This window comes from Stigmatopora argus, chromosome 15, assembly GCF_051989625.1.
Source record: "Stigmatopora argus isolate UIUO_Sarg chromosome 15, RoL_Sarg_1.0, whole genome shotgun sequence".
Lineage (NCBI taxonomy): Eukaryota > Metazoa > Chordata > Actinopteri > Syngnathiformes > Syngnathidae > Stigmatopora > Stigmatopora argus.
This window is the reverse complement of record NC_135401.1, coordinates 8,246,148-8,265,118: the sequence shown is the minus strand read 5'-3', so window position 1 is coordinate 8,265,118 and position 18,971 is coordinate 8,246,148. Positions and strand designations below refer to the sequence as shown.

At 41.8% G+C, this 18,971-nt stretch overlaps 3 protein-coding genes and 1 long non-coding RNA gene across 6 annotated transcripts; 2 read left to right on the top strand and 2 right to left on the bottom strand.

The window, feature by feature from the left end:
• Positions 1-97: 97 nt before the first annotated feature.
• selenon (selenoprotein N) lies at positions 98-5,060 on the bottom strand. Of its 2 annotated transcripts, XM_077620275.1 has the most exons (13): positions 4,978-5,046; positions 4,688-4,885; positions 4,024-4,141; positions 3,816-3,946; positions 3,125-3,337; positions 2,927-3,051; positions 2,624-2,761; positions 2,456-2,537; positions 2,205-2,393; positions 2,041-2,146; positions 1,344-1,456; positions 1,125-1,226; positions 98-862 (listed from the first exon to the last, which is right to left on the bottom strand). In XM_077620275.1, the coding sequence occupies exons 2-13, from the start codon at positions 4,874-4,876 to the stop codon at positions 686-688; spliced, it is 1,683 nt and encodes a 560-aa protein (XP_077476401.1). In that variant the 5' UTR covers positions 4,877-4,885; positions 4,978-5,046; the 3' UTR covers positions 98-685. The 2 variants fall into 2 exon arrangements, with proteins under 2 accessions (XP_077476401.1, XP_077476400.1); XM_077620274.1 differs by having other exon boundaries at positions 4,688-5,060.
• On the top strand, positions 433-6,279 carry LOC144089446 (uncharacterized). Its single transcript, XR_013305077.1, has 2 exons — positions 433-2,133; positions 2,215-6,279. It is a non-coding gene; the product is annotated as an uncharacterized LOC144089446 (long non-coding RNA).
• Positions 5,409-7,138, bottom strand: znf593 (zinc finger protein 593). 2 transcript variants are annotated; one of them, XM_077620276.1, is made up of 4 exons: positions 7,060-7,138; positions 6,539-6,753; positions 6,058-6,120; positions 5,409-5,985 (listed from the first exon to the last, which is right to left on the bottom strand). In XM_077620276.1, the coding sequence occupies exons 2-4, from the start codon at positions 6,736-6,738 to the stop codon at positions 5,859-5,861; spliced, it is 390 nt and encodes a 129-aa protein (XP_077476402.1). In that variant the 5' UTR covers positions 6,739-6,753; positions 7,060-7,138; the 3' UTR covers positions 5,409-5,858. The 2 variants fall into 2 exon arrangements, with proteins under 2 accessions (XP_077476402.1, XP_077476403.1); XM_077620277.1 differs by lacking the exon at positions 7,060-7,138 and having other exon boundaries at positions 6,539-7,052.
• A 230-nt stretch (positions 7,139-7,368) lies between these two features.
• On the top strand, positions 7,369-18,632 carry rlf (RLF zinc finger). The gene is made up of 8 exons (XM_077620267.1): positions 7,369-7,591; positions 9,938-10,092; positions 10,823-10,904; positions 11,956-12,091; positions 12,193-12,395; positions 12,532-12,668; positions 13,388-13,529; positions 13,749-18,632. The coding sequence occupies exons 1-8, from the start codon at positions 7,412-7,414 to the stop codon at positions 18,183-18,185; spliced, it is 5,472 nt and encodes a 1,823-aa protein (XP_077476393.1). The 5' UTR covers positions 7,369-7,411; the 3' UTR covers positions 18,186-18,632.
• Positions 18,633-18,971: the final 339 nt, after the last annotated feature.

Genomic DNA, 18,971 nt, shown 5'->3' with positions numbered 1-18,971 from the left:
GTTGCCATTCAAATTCACACTCTTAGAATCTTTTCACAATATATAAAATATTTCCATCTTTTTTTGTTGCAGGAAATAAGATTCAGAGCACTTAAACTTAGCTAAATCATTTTATTTTGAGATGAATCAGTATGAACAAAGAAACCTGCCAAGATTTTTCTTCTGAAGGTGTGAGGCAACTGACATAAATTATAACAATAGTCTTTGGTGTAGTGTTAACCCCCCACCTAGCAAAAACGGTGGCCCTCTAAAAACAGAAAACTTCAAATTCAGGTTAACTCCCTTTTTCAGAAGGTATTAAATAAGTACAAGCATGGAAATCTGAATATGTTTGAACTGTTGGATTTGGGCATCACACACTAAAGCGATTGCATCAGTTGAAAAAAAAGCGAGCTTGGGTGTTTCCATTTGGACATTTCAGCAAAAACTACATCAAGTTCTGCCCAGCCAAAAGAGCTTTCAGGCAGCACCATCACAAACTGCTGAAAGGTGCCTGGAGGCCTACACTTGCCATTCACTTCCCTTCTGAAGCCTTTGAGTGAGTGACACAGCAAGAAATATTGAATGTGCATGGTGAGTTGATTTTTTTTCTTCATCACAATGATCGTTAATGAAGAGCAGCTCTCAGTTCTTCTCCAGTTAAAACTTATCACACCTCATTAGCCACAGGAATAAAAAAAATCTACTATGCCAGGTACTGTTTAGCCCTCTCCAGTCCCTCCTTCAGGAAACGGATATAGGTGGACGTGGAAGGGTCTTCAAACCCTCCAGGGAAGCTGAAAGTGGACCCCGCCTGCTGCTCGCCTTCGTCAGGGTTCATCGACGTCTGGTCCAGGAAGACGTTTGCGTTGATGTGATGGACCTGGATAAAAAGAGCACTTAAGTTTGGCTAATTAACCCATTCCCTACCAAACATCACGTTATAAGACATGCCCTTTTTTCAAGTCCCTAAAAAATGTTGTGTTCTTTGGCTACGCGAACACAGAACTTACATAAATAATGAAAAGTTTCTACTCTTTCTTTAGTGACAAACTGTTGAACATCATAAATAACATTGTTTATCCATCTTTGGTAAGGAATGAGCTAATGATAAATTTCTACTGGATGAAAAAGAGGTTGTTTACAATGGTTCCATTAGGCAGAGCAACCATCATCTCCACAGGAAAGGTGTACTTGTCAAGGTGCAAGCGAGCCTTTTCACTTAGCTCGGGACTCTGCTGATCACCCTGAAGCAGAGTTACGAAATTGGAAATGTATTTACTTTCTAGTACGATACAAATAGAAACCTTGATTGTGATTATTCTAGTAGGAAATTCCAGTGTAAAGTTCCTGAGAGTTCTTACCTGCAAGTTTTCCAACTCTTTTACCAGAGACCAGCTGCTCACAAAGCTTTGGTTGAGCAGAGCCAGAACGGGCGAACTTTCCAGGACGGTCTCCCGGAGAGTTCGCCCAGAACCTTAAGACCAGAGATAAGATAAGCCTAAGAAATTACATTGTTTCATAGACGCAAATGGTTTCCGTCTGCATGCTGAGAGTCGCTGTTGTTAAACTGAATTTCTGGGGATGACGAATTCAGGATTTTAGATCATAGTCTTATAAAAAAATATATATATATATTTATTGAGCCTAAATCTCCCCGGATGAGTCTTTACACACTGACTCTTAAATGGATACCTTCAGTTGTCCTATTTTCAGCCACTGTGGTGCTATGAGCAATGTAAATATAAAATTAGAGCATCTTAATTTGATGGTAGGTTTCTAGTAATCCCATTACATCATTGCCACAGACCATCTTTTTTTGTCCATCATCCTGCATAAACATATATTGTAATTTTGGGGCTAAGTTATTACTCATATTTCCCCATTTTGAGTCCTAACGTGTAATTTTAGGCTACTATTATTGCTTTAGTTAAGTTGGAAATTGACCGCAGCACTTTCCCATATACATATGTTTATCATTTTGCGCAATGACAAAATGTTCAATTGAATAACCATTAGTAGCATTATTTTTGTATGTAATATTGAACCTAACAGTCCTACCTCAGCAGGACTGGTCATCAAGGGCTCCCCAAAGTAAAATGGAATGCACCAACTTTTTCTCTGCCTCAGCTCGCTGGAAGGCCTTCGAAAAAGGTAGGTAGGAAACCTGCGGTACGGCATGTTCTTAAGTATCACGACGACCAAAACAACAGCATCGCATTTACCTGTTTGAAGGGATACAGGACGACTTCAAGAAGACGTTGGGCTTCTTTCCGATCGATTTCAGCGCGCCAGACAATGTCCTCAAAGACGAACCGGATCGGCTCGGTGCTGCCGGATCGGCTGTCGATGATGTTGCCGTTCTCGTCCATGATGACGGACGGAGTTGAAGGCCCAGTGGATTGCAATTCCAACTGGGAAAAACAATGTTACCTTGAGAAATGCGGCTTGAAATGTAAGTAGAAAAAACCCTTACCTGTGGTAAGTACCCGATGTCTACTTCCATATTGCTGCTTTCGCTAGCACCATACAGCCACTCCATGTCTACATTCAAAGTTCTGTAACGAATGTAGATTAAAGAAAATGAAAAAAAATACTCCTATCATGCTAAAATATAACGTAAAACTCTTTTAGAGAGATGTACTTGTCACTGGGGACGTAGAGGTGAAAGTGTCGCACGTGAGAGGCGTCTTTAGAGAGAACGATGTTGCCTGCAAATTGGCCTGGGGTGAACCAGAAGGGGAAATTGGGGACGGTGTTGAGCTGGAACTCGGCATGAATCCTGTTTGTGGGGAAAAAAAGATGAGGAAATGATCAGAATAATTCATCCATGTTCTATGAAAATTATTGGTGGAAGACGTCAATGATGGATATTGAGGGGGAAAAAAAGCTGTGGATGAAGGTCATTTTCCAAACACTTCTTACATCATAATGTGTTTCTCTTCACCTGAACACAATATCATAATAGAAGTCGTTACTGGCACGTATGCACGCGATGGTGCCCTGAGGTGCAAAGCGAGACTTAATGAAGGGTCGGGGGTGAAACATGGCCAGCAGCGAGTGAATGAGGACCTGCAGCGAGAGCAAAAACGCCAACATGTAACATTCATTTGAGCCGGAACTCAAATTGTTTTCTCAAAGATACCTCTTTGCCCTTTGGCGTGGGTGGGTGGTAACGGTTGTTGGGCAGGTACCCACTGAAGATGTTCAGCTCGCTGGGGATCACCCACCAGGTGTCTCCCACCTCCTGTTTGTTCTTGGGCGGGAGGAAGACCTTGAATTGGCTGGCGAAGAAGGAAGAAGAAGGCACGGCTGGATTCCTCCACGAGCGCAGCCCGCTCAGGCAGCTGTGAGAAACCTGCAAGATATAAAGCCACAAAGTGGTGTACCTTGCTTTCAACTTGTCCTAAACATCTCCATTATGATCCATCTATTTGAACTCATAAAGTTACAAATGGCATTTTTTGGACCATTTTACTCTTACCCAATGTTTCCTCTAATTTTTTGTTTGTCTGGGCAGAAAGACAACCTCCCTGAGCACACTGAGTACCAGTGTGAGCAACATCATTGCTCGCTATGGGCACACACCAGTATCACACCTGCCATAAGCAGGTGTATGTCTACTACACATAAATGATTTAGTAATAATAAAATGTAATGATTAATATCTATGAATGGGCGGCCCAGCGGATGAGTGGTTCGCGCGTCGGCCTCACAACAAAAAACTAAAAAAGGGATTTTATTTTGTGCGCTCCATATGATTTGCTGTGCGCAGAGAAGACGAGAGTAGTGCGCAATTGTGCACGCGCACAGCTAAGAGGTAACATTGATCTTACCCCAAGAAACCCATCTTTGCTTTTTGTCATGGACTCCATGAGCAGAGGCTCCATTCTAGCTTTCATGGTCAAGGTTTCCCCATCTGGATCTTCTATCACTTCCTCTTCAATTTCCCCTGGAGGTGTAATCCCTTGGGAGAAAAACAAAACAAAAAGATGAGACGCCATTGATCCTTATAGGTCATTCATTTAAGTATGTTGGTGGTACCTGTGAGTTTTTCCACAACCGGTTTAAACTCCTCTGGGCTGAGATAGAGGTCATGGTTCGTGTCTAGCGAAGAGAAGAGAAAAAGCCCCTCGGCACCCAGAGTTTGAGCACTCTCCTCCTAAAGGGGGTAGCAGACACACGTTCATTAGATTTACTAGAGTGACTTGTTTGTCAATGCGTGCTGCAGAAAAGCTTGGTTGCCGCGGCGAGGAAAATTTGAATGATTGGGAAAGATCTGCTCAGAGGCCACGGATTCTTTGGCACCGGGTTTTATCCAGTCAAGCTCCTGGCTGTGTCTCCAACAGATGTTGGCCCCCAAAATACACAATGGTTGGTAGAAAGGGGGAGGATAAGACCAAACGTTGAATTCTAGCAGCTGGGATGAATAAAAGACACACCCTTGTAAACACAAAATGGGCTGAACTAACTGCTGATTAAGTGTCTATGCCGCAGAATGCTAAATTTACAGGAGGAAATACCTAAAATGGGTTGGTTAAGAATTAGGAATCCCTTGGGAGAAAGTTTTAAAATACCTTTGAAAATAGATGGATGTCTCTTATTATCATCCTAAAATTGGTTTGCATCCCCAAACTTTGACTTTATATTAAATAATGAATATGAGATCTATTTTTTTTTTAATCTATTGAATTCAATGATTGCTCACGTGTCGCTTGAGAAGATAGTTTTCTTGATGGTACTTGACCCCCCAAGCCAAGAGGGGAACAGCAAAAACCAGAAGCAGGGTGCACGCCCGTGTTGAGATCCAGGAACCGGAGCCCCGAGTCGGCTGTCTTTTCTGGCCGTCGCGGCGCTCACCCTCTCGGATCTCATTTTTATGAACGTCCCCCGCCATATCTTGCTACTGTAAATACATGTTGCTTCGGTAACATCCAAATAAGTTCAGCCTTCTTCAATGCAAGAGGATCACTAAAAAGCTGGAGAAGGACGTCCAACCTGGAGGATGAAAATCCCAGACAACCGCTATAGAGACATTGCAAATTAGCCGTACATCCTTCGGAGGATTTTTTTCCCCCCAACTGGTCAAGTGAAATTCACCACAACCCAAATATTACACTTTTGTAGTTTCAAAGTAAAAGACAAGGTCTACTCAAACCCTCTTTGGACGAGCGCTAGCTTTTTATTTTGAAAGAACGTTTTCGGAAATACAATCTCACTAGCTAAAATATTTGTCCGGGACTATTAAAAGAGGCAGAGCCTTTTTCCTCCCAGGAAACGCTGCCAAACTATTTAAATTATATGTTTCTCTGCCAAAAAAAAAGATCTGCTGCTTCTGCTTCCAATAGTTATTCATTAGTAATGCAGTTATTCATGAAATGCTCATTTTGTTACCGTGGGACAGAAAAAAAAAATTCAGACACACTACATTCAGCAACTTCATTAATTTTATTCAGCTTTGATCATCTGTAAATTGACCAAAATAACTAATTTTATTTTGACAGAATAACTAGTACAGTTATTGTATTCCAAATGTAGGGCATACAATTGAAAGGTCTGCTCTATTTAGGATGAAACACTGATTTTTACAATGCCAGTATGTTTAGGATATCTTATTTTATTTAAAAAAAAATCTCTGGAATCTATCTTCCATCTTGGTACATGATGCATGCAATTCATTTAACAAATAACACCAGTTTATCTGCCTTGTGCAAAGGCAATTCGACTGGTTCTTTATTACCACTGCATACACCCCTAATTTACACATTATTCAGTGTATACTTATGTGATGCTAGCATGGACATCTATGAAACAGTGGTCTGCAAAAAAACACCATTTCACAAGCTGTGCCGTTTTGACTTTTGGCTATTTGTGACTTTTTAGCACATGTCTTCTTCCACAGGCTGCGTCTTCACCTCCACGATCTTTGGGGGGATGTAGGAGCCCATTCCAGCTGCTCTCTCTGCTTCTGCCTGGGTGTATGGTTCCTCTCGAAGCTCTTTCAACCTGGACCGAGGAAAAACAGACCGAGTTTAATTCCTACATATTTCAATGCATACAAAATTAACGTAACCTTACCGTCTCTTGTGGACTTTAGTCTTGAAATGGTCTTTCAAGGATTTCATATCTACAAAATACCTCCTGCAAGACACAAACTCAAAGTATTATCCAACTAGAACCCATCTATCAACGTTGTAGTGGTTCATTTTTTTACTATTTGAAAATGGTTTAACCAATCATGTCATCAAACCTGATAATTGTTATTACAATATAAATAGTAAATCTCTTTCCTGGGTTTCATCTGCTGCTTGTTGTGAAGTTTAGTATCACACAAAAATGGACGTAACACTGAACAATATGTGCATTCAGTTTGTTTTCAATTGCACGTTTTAGATTTGTTTTAATTGCCTTTAGATACCACTAGTGTGATCATTAAAATAGCCACAGTGAAACCATCATATTTAGAACGAGTTTTGCATTGGTTGCACTTCCCAAGGCAACCCTTAATGTACTTAAAAAGGCCCCAGGCTCCTCCTTGGGAGTAAATTTGTCCACTTACGCACAGTGTAAACAGTAATGCTGTGCACATCCTGTCACATCCAAGTCCACCTCCTGATTAAGCAGTTTGGCAGCAATTTCAGGCTTCATGTCTGAATGGATCTCATCCAAGTCTTTGGTCCTTCGTTTTGTCTTCCACGTCTTTGCAATGTTCTTCTTTCTGCCATTATTGTGGTTTTTAATTTGTTTGGACTTCCCCATGGTTGAATCGCTAGGCTGGAAGGAGAAATATTGAATTAGAACATGTTTAGTTGGGAGGATCGACATAGTATAGTACGTGAATGAGGAAACTAGGAAATCATTCTGAAAACTTGTGCTATGTTCAAAACAGTTTCCGCGGAATCACGCGTTTGTGAAGCGACTGGCGTGTCATCTATCAAGTGTCACAAAACACGAGCCCAGTTATACAAATGTTGTCTTCTCCATGACACGACAAATGTAAAATGAAAACTGTAGAAGACTGTCTCCTCGCAATAAAGGATTTTATTCCTTTTAAGCGTCATTTATTTACGCTTTGCTTACCTTCCCCACGTGCAGCCCGGAAGAAGTGGATTTATTTACTTCCGGATGGAAGGAGGAGCAATCGTCATGGTATGCAGAGCTGAAAAAGTCAAGTAAAATTAACGTTTTGATGGGAAAAAAAACATACTAGTTTATTTAGCGTGGTATTCACCTGAACATAGTATCTTAACGTCAAATCTAACTCTTCAGACTCGGGGGAAATGCATTCAACGCACATGTAGTAATCATTACACACCACTAGATGGCAGTAATCTAATATTGGATGTTGCTATGCAAAGAGGGGGAAAAAGAAGAAAAGAAGGCGGTGTCATCAGGCTGCCCTAGTGCATACGCGCCGTGGACAAGGGGGAAGATGGCGGAGAGGAACGTCGAGACACAACCAGAATGGAGCGAACGGGGCCTGGACACGGCCGAGGATACGCTGGTTGCAATGGAAACCCTGCTAGCCACACTTAGGGCCTTCGAAGACGGCCTCAGGCAACAAGAATTGTCCGTGGCGTCATCATCGGACTACTGTGACAACTTCTGCCAGGTAAAGAGTGCGTGTAACGCTTATGCTATCATTAGCATAGCAATAGCTCAGTTTGGGTTGTTTTGCTCGGCGGGTGCAAAATGATCCGGATGTTCTTTGGTGCAGCTATCTTTTACGACTTGCAAAATCTGTATGTTTGCACAAACTTATTTTATATTCGCGCTTGTATTATATATACTTACTCCAAAATACTGAGACTACTCTATATTAAACGAGGGGGTCACAGTACTAGTGAGTGGTTCAATTCCAAATCTGTGCAGTGTTTGTTGATGATGCTGAAAGCACACAAAACAATGTCGAATTTACGCACAAAACCATGTTTCAAGAGTGTCAACCGGACTTAAGCAATTGAAGGATAATGTGGGGCGTGGCGATATGGTTGTTTAGTTTACACGATTCAAGCTTAACATTCTGTACTTGGGCATATTCCAATTTTATGCCATAAATTGGGACTTTTTCTCGTGAGATTCCATTTTGAAAAACACCGCGTGGAAATGTATACACGTTGCAAAGTTTGTCTAAACGGAGGATGTTGTGGCTCAAATTGATCTCTTGTATACTAGAATGGAATATAATTTTAGTACTGCATACTCAAACAGGAAAATGGTGTGCAGTTTTTCATGGCACACTCAGTGGTATTTTATTTTTGTTCGTTATATTATTATTCCTTGATGTTCAGAGAACTTGGATTGGAAAACGGTGGTGGCAGTGCCAGCCTTTCCAAAAGTGCAAAACATCTGAAACCTAATCTTTCTCTTTCCCATTTTTGCAGTCAGCTCCCAAATGAAAAGTAATTACACAAAGAAACAAAGTCTCTAAAACAATACAAGATACAAACTTTTTTTTAATAAATTAATTTGCTCTAGGGATTTGTTGGCCAGGCCAAGTATACTTACACACCTCCCTCACGGCCAGGTTTGAGATCCTTTTAGCAAAACCCTTGGTGGCTATGCTTTAAATAGACAGCAGGGAATTAATCAGCGCTCCCCAACTGTAGACGTCTCACCTGCAGTGTCTGTCTGACTGGCACACTGGCATCTGGGAATCGTCAATGGTAAATTCGAGTCCATCCCACCTGACTTTAGGCAAGAGGCAGGATACACATGAAATTTTTATTTTAGGTTGCGCATGGACTTCGTCAAATCAAAGACTCACAGCATCACTTGCGTGTTTAGTTCAAGGTTCTAGATTTTGCCTTGCTTTTGACTGGCTGGCACAGACACGCTTGTTATTTTGTTAACAAACGGAAGAGGCTAAGAGAATTTTTCCTATTTCACCTTGAGTTGCTTATCCAAGTGCACATGGACTCACTGAAAATCACAACATAAAGATAACTGCCATTTGTATCACTAAATGGATAAATCATTTCAAGGTTTATTGCTGTTCTGAATTTTGTTGGTATTTCAAGTCACTTTCTCGTTCTGTTTATTCTGATATTGCGTCAAATTTTAACAAAAACAGATTTTAAGTGAATTTCAAAATAGCAATCTCCCTTTTAAAAATTCATTTCCTCAATAGTATAATTGTCTAAGTCATAGTTTAACATTTTCAGAAAAATGGAGAAAGCACATTTCTTGCAAGGTTTTTTTTACCACTAAGACAGTGTTATGATTGGCGTAGGAGAAAGCAAATTAGGATACTGCTGCAATGGTAGAAGGGTAAAATGATACCAAACTCTCGATTTAGCAACCAAAAATATGACTTGGAGAAATTATATTTAAAAAAAAATGGATGCAGAATGTTTTTTATTCATAAAGGGATGGCAGGTTTGTATGATCATTGCAATCATAAAAGAGCTTTTAGCTCTCCCCAAGTTTAGTAAGTGGGTGGTAATTGGTCAATTATTTTTTTTGGAAGGGTGTGCCAGTCTTCATATGCAAATGTGTAATTTTAAAAATTGTGCAACATAACACGATAAATAAAATTAATATTCCTTTCAACTATAATTCAGTAAAGAAACAAAGTAATTAAGCAGGCAACGCTGCCACTTTCAACGAGGCAAAACATGAATATGGTGTTATCCATAAATTCATTTGGGAGCGGTGTTGCCAAATCTTAGACATTTAATCATTGTTGATTGTTCAACCATAAAGCATTTCACTCTTGCTAAATATGTTATGAATTTGACAGTTTATTTGGGTGACTTTCTCTTCATTGGGCTGCAAGCCCCCTCGGGCCTAATCAGTAGCACTTTAATGCAGACATTGTCAACTGGGATCACACAGCTGCAGCCTAGCGTCTCACCTCTGTCCCAAGTGTAAAGGCCTGGTGAATCTCATCTAAATAGGATTGTTCTTAAGGGAAAACGTCTGTGATTCTAGTATGTGACTCTATATTTTCTCCTAGGCACTTATGCATTATGCTGGAAGCAGGAACTCCATAGACCATGGTCTTCCGCTTCTCGAGGTCTACTGCCTATCAATAAACTGCTTTGCCGCCGCCCGCTCACACCTCACAGCAGACTCGGATAGAGTGACTCTGGTTTTGAAGAGGCTAGCCTTGTAAGTACATGTGTTTAAATGAACATGTGTTGTGATTACCCCCTGGTCTTGTTTTACTACACAAAAACAGACCGTATTTGCACGTCACACTTACTAAAACGCACATCTGTTTAGGGAGAGATAGAGTGCACACTTTCTGCAGCTTTATTTTAGTCCAGATAACGATGTTCCTTCCAACTTGCCAATGCTAGCCACTTTAGAGAGTCAAGGAGTTTACAAATACAGTGGTACCTCTACTTACGAAATAAGTTAATTCCACTTGTGTATGAAATACGTATGCAACAAAAAATTTACTCAGCCATTAAAATGAATAAGAAATGCAAAGACATTTTCCAATGGGCTGGAATTGCGAGGGGCAGCTGAGTAAATGTACATACACATGCACGTAAACACACAACATTACAACTTAAAATTATGTTACCCACACTCAGAAAAACTCGACAACTTCGTGACAAACGAGTGTATATAGAAGCATTTGTAAGTTGAGGCAGCTGAATAAATGTAAATACACCACACTCAGAAAAACTTGACAACTCTGTGACGAATTAGTTTATATAGAAGTATTTGTAAGTTGAGGCACCACTATATCATCGAAATGCAGTTTATAAGCTTACTCAAAAAACTCTTTAGCAGCCTTCTAACGTAATGGCTCAGAAAATAATTGCTTATGTGAAAAGAGATTGCTAATTAACTATGATTACCAATAGTATTCTCTTTGTATTTGATGCAGAAGCTGTTTTGAACTATTTCTGTCTGTTCCTGAAAATGAAATCCCCTATGAGGCCTGGGTTCAATTTCACCAATCTGTTCAGGTGAGAGGACCCCTGTTCATGTTGACCTACAAGTAACTGAATAAGTACAGACGCTCCCCTACTTACGAACATTCGAGTTACGAACAACGGTACATACGAACATGTCTGCAAATTGCGTTTGTCGAAAAATGTTCGTAAGTTTGATTTTGTATTGCGCGCCTTTTTCCGAGTAGTGCTTCTTTCCGCCGCTAATAACGACGCCTGGCGCTGTGAAAGCTCAGCTCACCCAGCATCTACCTTCCTCTGCCCAGTTCGTTGCAGTGCGGAAGTGCGTGAACGAATCTCCAGTGCGCAAAGAACCTTTTTCATTTTTATCATTAAATATCTCCTGCCTCCATTATTCAATATGGTTGGTGAAAAGCGAAAGGCTTCTATTGAGGGAGGTGCAAGGAAGAGGCAAGCCATTTCATTTGAAATGAGTGGCAATAATAACGAAGCTTGATGCGCGTGAGAAAGTGGTGAGCGTTGCACGTGAATACAACTTGAATCGTTCGACCGTCAGTACCATTTATAAACATAAAGATCGAGCAGCAGGACCCAAATATTGAACGTTGCACAAAGTTTGCAAATCAATTGAATGATGCCATACAGTGCTACCGCATTATTTATGATGAAAAAAAGAAAACTGCAATCGTCATTAGATAGCTTCTTTCGGCCACTTTCTAGTAAATCTCTCTCTCTAGTGTATGTATACAGTACTGTATGTATTCTCTCCATGTTTTTTTTTTTTTTTTTTCAGTACAAACCAATGCGTGTTGCTTATACAAGCCTTAAACATACAAATGCACTTATATAAACCTTCAATATACTTATATAGGCCTTAAACATAAATTATAATACAAAATATAGCACTGAGCAACTTATGAACAATCGCTCGGAACCTAACTCGTTCGTAAGTAGGGGAGCGTCTGTAATGTTGTGGCTTTATTTGTGTCTTTGTATTTTAAGACATTCTCTGCCCATCTTTATTATTCCTTAAATATTTTTGTCTTATTTAGTACAGCTGTCCATATTGCTATCCATTTTTTAAATTTAAATTGGTTCCCCCCAGATTGCACATGACACCTTGTTACAGTATGGAAGTACAGACCTTCAAGCTCTACTACAGATCACTGGAGAGGGAGGTGCATGGAGCAACTCCATCCTTGCTGCTCTCCTTTCAGGCCAGTCAACAATCCAGCAAGAAGGTGAAATGACAAATAATTATCCAAAACTACCACAACTTCAATCTTAGTATGATATTGTCCTGTGCCTTGCTAATCTTTGTAATGTACTGTTCTGTTTGCAGTCGATAATTACATCTGCTTGGAGGGTGAGGGTTTTATGGAGATGCGAGTAAAACATCTGGAGAAGATGGGTGAGGTGGCCAAGGCTGTGGTGCTAGCAAAAGCTTGCACAGACTGCAGCGCGATCTCCAACCAAACAACTTTTCGACACACATATGTCTCTATGCTTTGCCAGCTGCTTCCAAATGAAGAAGCCATAATGGAGGTAAAGGGGGCATGCACAAAATCGTTGAACAATTGTTTTTCTTTCAGATCACTCCCCAAATATCTCATGTAATGTACATTAGTTTGTTGAAGAATGACTCCATGTTAATATGAACTCATGTGATACTGACTAACAGATATCCAGGCAAGACTGCAAGGATGTCCTCGAGATAACCTCCAATTTGGATTCTGAGGGAGAGGAAAACACTGGCTTCATCTTGTGTACGACCTTCCTAACACAGCAGCTTCAGCAGCCCAGCCTCGACTGTTCTTGGTGAGTCTTGCTGGGGATGAGATGTTGAAAAATGGATGTTGGGCGCCTATTTGCACCATGGCTAGTACAGGTGTGGGATATGGGGAAAAAAATCCTCCATCACAATCGGAAATGCCGGTACCCGGACATTTCGTCGACGGACAATTCGTCGCCAGACAGTTATAATAACAGACAAATTTAGGGTTTCGTTAAGAGGGGAGAGATTTCTTTTAGTCGAAGAGGAAGATATCGTTTTAATGGCAACGGACACTAATCTCGATTTATTGGCAAAAAGTATACACTGGTTTTGCGACGTACGTTCTATAGTGCACCTGACAACCATCAACTCTATACCAGTGCATACTTTTTGCCAATAAATCGAGATTAGTGTCAGTTGCCATTAAAACGATATCTTCCTCTTCGACTAAAACAAATCTCTCCCCTCTTAACGAAACCCTAAGTTTGTCTGTTATTCTAACTGTCTGGCGACAAAGTGTCCGGCGACGAAATGTCCGGTCGACGAAATGTCCGGTCACGGAAATGCCACAATGGCATGTTTTTTTCTATTAATATTATTGTTATTAGATTAAAAAAAAGATATAGCATACATAAACACCCCCGCCCAATAATTTCTCAGTCTCATTTGCCACATCACCTTTCATGGCAGATATAGTTTTCCCTTCTTTTTTTGCTCCTTGTCATTTCCTTCAAGCTAATTTAACTCTTTCTTTTATCTGTAGGGAGCTGATTCTCCTCTGGAGTAAACTTCAGAAAAAACTGGACCCCTCAGTTTTGTCTTTTCTTGAAAGATGCCTTCAGCTTGGTGCCATTGCCAAAACAGTGCAACATTTGCTATTCCTGATCCGTATCATTCAGACAGAGGTGAGACTAGTTAATAAGTCCTTTCCACATATGTGCAACAATGTCTGTTATACAATTTCACAGTGTACAAAATCATGACACAGTGATGATACAAAGAGGAATACATTGACACAAAACCATCAACAATGCATCACAACATTGATGCGGCAAATGCAATTGAAACGTGTTGGTGTTTGAATCAAGTACAACAATTAAATACTACAACTAAATATTTTTCAGGCAGCAGCAGTGGGCACAGCTACCTCAGTGGAGCTTGGTGTCAAAGCGCTACAGCTTCCACAGAACGATGACATGGACAGCAGAATCGAGATCTGCAAAATCGTGTCAGGCCTCCTTATGAACGACCTAGAAGTGCGGCGCGCCTGCCTCCTCACAGAGTTCATACTGGGGCCCAGCCAGCAGGTTCTAAATCGCCTCCAGGAGCTTTACCAGCGACCAGATCAAAAATATGATCAGGAGAGTGGCGTTATACCCAACTCGCTACGCTGTGAACTACTGCTGGTGCTGAAGGCACACTGGCCTATTGACCCTGAATTTTGGGACTGGAACACACTCAAGTATCACTGCTTTTCCCTGCTCGGGTTGAAACCCAAGTCGGAAGGTAATGAGGAAGAGAGTGAGAAACCATTCCTGCTTCAAGTCAACACGGAAGTACCTGAGCACAATCCCTGTTTAAATGGAAGTCTTTATCCACACAAGCAGCATGATCAAACACCTTCTCAATTGGTTCGAGGGGAAGCAGAAGTAAGGAGAGCCAAGCTCTGTTGTCGCATTTGCAAAAGGTCCTTCACTGAGGCTCAAATCATACACCACTCCAAAAGACATGTCGTGGATGACAAACATCCCTGCCCCATTTGTTTGCAAAGGTTTAGGAGCCGTAAAGAGCTTATACCCCACTTAAGACAACACATCCAAAGCGAAGCCCCTCATCCCAACAATAATGGTAACGTCACGGATGATGACATCGAACCCGGTGAAATTACCATTGACCCTTCTTTAATTTTGTATTATGAATCCACGCGTGATCCCAAAGTCCTGCAGCATATTGTACAGCAAGCCAAGAGCCTCAAGGAAAACAAGTGTGAGGACAAAGAGCACATAACATTTGATTACATGAACATGCACTACAGGCTGCAGAACCGAGAGGAATATTTCTGTCCTGGAACTGGGTGTTCCAAGGTCTTCAAGCATTCCAAGTACTTGTATGTGCACTTAAAGTTGGACCATAAAGGCGACGAGAATGTCAAGCATTTTTATCACATGAAAGAGCAACGGGAGAAGTGTGCCTTCTGCCGGCGCCATTTTGTCTCTGCTTACCATCACCATAAACATCGAAAAATTCACTATGGTCAGCTACCATACATGTGCTTGGTGATGGGTTGTGGTTTCCGTTTTGGTTCTTCCAATGAGCTGGTCTTGCATAAACAGATCCATGGCTTTCAGCTAAACTACCAGTGTGAGCTTGAGGGATGCTTAGTCAATTACTCCGACCTGGGGCAACTTTATCACCACGAAGCACAACATTTCAGGGATGCTGCGTTCACCTGCACAAGCCCCTCGTGCAAAAAGTTTTACTTTTCCAAAAGGGAATTCATAGAGCATCTCTCCACACACAGCATTACTTTCTCGGAAAAGGACTTTGAGGCTCAAAGGAAAGAAAAAGAGACCCTTTTTAAGGCTGATTTGGAAAAAACGGCCCTTGTCAGTAATCCTGCTGATACAGAAGAGAATGTTAATGAAGATTGCCAAAAAACACCCGTGAGTTGCGTCACCTCCGTTCAACCATCTGTCAATGAAACGCCCAAAACAGTACTGACCTTGGTAGCAATGTGTTTTGATGGAAGTAAGTTCACTTGTGGATTTGAGAAGTGCGGTATGACTTTCTCCCGCGCGCGAGATGTCCAAAGGCACCTAAAACATGCCCACCCAGAACACCTTAAATTGGAGAACAAAGATAATAAACAGGACAAGGAGCGGGGTCCAAAACCCAAAAAATTCAAGGCTGCAATCGAGTCAGACAATGAGGAAGATGACACCCAGTTCTTTCCTCCGGGCTCACCCGGAGAAGATGGGAACGAATGGACAACTTCTTCCCCCCCTACAACAAGTCTTGCTAAAAATGATGCCCTTAAAGAAATTCTCATTGGGCTGAGTCGACTCGACCTCAATAGTTTGTCTCCGCAAAGTGTTGCAGATAAGCAGATCCCGCCTGTTCAAGAAGCAAGTGCATCCATTCAGTACACTCTTAGAGATAAACAACCTGTGGTTTTGCTTTCTAGAACCCCCACGAAGCCGCCAAAGCGAGATATAGAAACGGATAACCAAGATGAATCATTTGCCATTGATAAACCCTACAGATGCAAAATCGGACAGTGTGACTTCCGTACTGCACGGACCTATAGTTTGCTGCGCCACTCAGTTAGCATGCACGGCCAGACTATTGAACAAGCCAAACGGATGTCGTCTTTGAAGGACACTTCTTTTCGGCCCTTTAAGTGTCGTTTGTGTTTTAAAAGTCACAGGGAGAAAAGGGCCTTGAGAATCCACTACATTCGGACGCATCGACTCAGCACAAGTTCGGCGGATAAGTATTGTTTTGGATCTGCGCAGATTGGAAAGGCCACACTACCCAACTCGAACCCAAAGGTGAAGGACGAGGAACCCGGTTCAGGAGACGAGGAAAAAAACTGCAAAAATAGACTCAATGCAAGTAGTTTATCATCCTCTTTAACTGCAAAGGCAGCGGAGGGGAAAAAGCAGGAAAAGGACCAAAGAGGAGACGGTGAGATGGAAGTCCTACCCCATGAGAGAAAGAGACGCTTGGTGGCCAAAAATAATCTCTGCTATTTTTTAGATAAATTCAATAAACCCTTTCACTGCGTTGCCAAAAACTGTGATTCCGCATTCTCTACCCAGGGAGGCCTTGTGCGCCACCTTCAACTCATACACCATTACAAACGCTCTCAACTCCTGTTGGAACAAGAAGCGGAACACGAACCCGACGTCAAAACCGCCAGTGGGAAGAAAAGTCCTTACCCGAGTTCCGATGAACCTAAACCCCAATATACGTGTCAATTTGCCAACTGCAATGCCTCCTACCATCTCAAAAGCAGCCTAGCACGCCACACCCGGATTGCGCACTCTCAGGCGTCAGGGTTAATTAAGTGCAAGTATCAGGGCTGCTCTAAAGTATTCACTCACAGTGACTCAATGAAAAAACACATCTTATTCCGACATTGCGATTACTACGACTCTTTGGTGGTACGGCTCCAGAGTACTCACAAAAAGTCAGTTACAGGCTGCCAAAACAAGGATGTGGTGAACCCGGTCACGCCCAGCTTAACTGACACGCCAGCACCTGAAACGCAACAAGCCACTCAGTCGGAAGAGAAAAAAAACAATGACGAGACGGAAAAACAGGACAAATTGACTGTTCAAAACAATCATCATTTCAGCACTTATGTTTTCAGAACGCACGAGGAGGCATTACAAATGTGCCAAGACCGTTGTTTGCGTGTAGCCTACCCTTGCATGATTCAAGACTGTGACTCTGTCCTCAAGTATATGTACAACTTAAACCGTCACTACAAAGGAGTTCACCACATGCAAACGGAGTATCTTCAAGAGAATGTCGACAGGCTCTTTTTCACCGCGGAGCGGCTAGAGGAGTTGATTCAGATGAAGTCGGCCAGGACAACGGTGGAAGGGGAAGGGGAAGCGAAGTCCAGTGGAGGTTGCGAAATGGATAATCAACCAGAGGCAGCAGAATCAGAGAAACAAGATCCAGAAGCTAATCTACTTTCTGACAAGGCGGAAACCAATGGGGAGGCTCTTCCAGATCCCCTGGGATTCCCCGAAGAAGAGGCACCGCCGGCTGTCAAGACAAATGATATTCTCGTCGGTGCCGAGGAAGTCTTGTATGGAGAACCTAGTACAGACACTCAAGCCGAGGAGGAGTCTGTTGCAGCAATTGCGAATGTACGCAAACCCATGGGCAAGATATTGAACTTGGAACAAATAAAACCCCTCCTTCGTCCTCTCACCATCAATCTCTCGCCACAGTGCTCGGTATTCTTTACAAGAGAGGACAGCATTCAGAATGCATCAAAAGATGGAGAGAAAATGGCGGAAAAGTCTGAAACATCGGCTCCACCAACGCGGCAACCTCTGAAGCGAAAGAATGAGATTTCTGTACCGCCCACAAATGGGATCGAGCCTCAGACTCTAGGTTCACCTCCACACAGTTTTGATATTACCTCATATAAGCCTGTTGGCTTTGAGGCTTCTTTCCTCAAATTTATACAAGACACTGAACCAAAAGACACAAAAACTCTTAGCGCCAAACGGCGCGACTCCTTCCGGCGCAGTTGTTCAGTTAAAGAAAATAATCAGCTCGGAATTTCACTCACGAGAAGCAGACGGAGTCATCCCATGATTCACAAACCCTCCAGCGTAACGAGGAATATTTCGTCCGTCCGAAACTTGAAGTCCATCTTAGACAAAGCCCTTGCTGGGTGTGGAGATCTGGCCATCAAGCAGCTTCAGTACCTCAGACCCGTGGTGGTTCTGGGTAAGCCGGTGTGCACGGCTCCCCTGTCAAAACGCTTCCCAACAGAGCCCCAAAACAGCAAACTGCTTCTGGGAAGCAAAGTTTAACTGAGCACCTCTAGGAAAATCAATATATTAAAAAATATATTTAACATTGATTTTGTAAATTCAAGCTCCCCCTGTTATTTGATTGATAAAACGGAAGAAATGAAAATCATCATCAAGATTGGTCTTCCCCTTCCATATCTTTTATTCTAGTGTACATACAAGTGCTCCGAGATCCGTGTACAGCTTAACAGTTAGTTAGAAATGGCTGTTAGTGAGAGGCCTTTTTTCCTGTGTCAAAAATTCAATGTACAAACCATAAGTCAGTTCTTCCAGCAAAACTTCTCATGAGGAACTGATGGTCCCTTTTAAGTTGATGTTACATATTGGTGGCATTGGCAGTGCTCGGAATGAGGGATCTGTGTGTTAACTTTATAATAAATAGTAAAAAAAAAATGTCTGTATTCTTTTCACATATTACAAATACATTAAAACTGTAGGGTTTTTCTGCATTGCCATAACATACCTGTCATACATGTTTTATACGTTTTTTGATAGTTTCAAATTGTGCACGACATATACTAACTTATGTACGGGATTTTTTTTTTTAAATACGTTTTTTTTGTAAAACTGATCTCCTTTTGCCCATTTTGGCTTTAATCCGGATCGTCTCGGTCACTGGTAGCAGACGAAAGTGTCATCGTCCACTGCTAATATTGTCGTGCTTTAAGCATGATATGCGAATGCCCATTCACCTTTCATCCATCTGCCTTTTCACTATATAAATATAGCGCGTCAGCAAGCAATGTACCCAGACAGTCAAGCCGTCACCGCCATATAGCTACATCT

Coding starts and splice junctions, on each gene's coding strand:
- znf593 (XM_077620277.1), bottom strand. CDS start 6,804: ATGTCGATCCTCCCAACTAAACATGTTCTAATTCAATATTTCTCCTTC. Junction 6,121..6,538: donor CATTACTGTTTACACTGTGC/GTAAGTGGACAA, acceptor TGTGTCTTGCAG/GAGGTATTTTGTAGATATGA. Junction 5,986..6,057: donor ACTAAAGTCCACAAGAGACG/GTAAGGTTACGT, acceptor TCCTCGGTCCAG/GTTGAAAGAGCTTCGAGAGG.
- rlf (XM_077620267.1), top strand. CDS start 7,412: ATGGCGGAGAGGAACGTCGAGACACAACCAGAATGGAGCGAACGGGGC. Junction 10,905..11,955: donor AATTTCACCAATCTGTTCAG/GTGAGAGGACCC, acceptor GGTTCCCCCCAG/ATTGCACATGACACCTTGTT. Junction 12,092..12,192: donor GTCAACAATCCAGCAAGAAG/GTGAAATGACAA, acceptor TTCTGTTTGCAG/TCGATAATTACATCTGCTTG.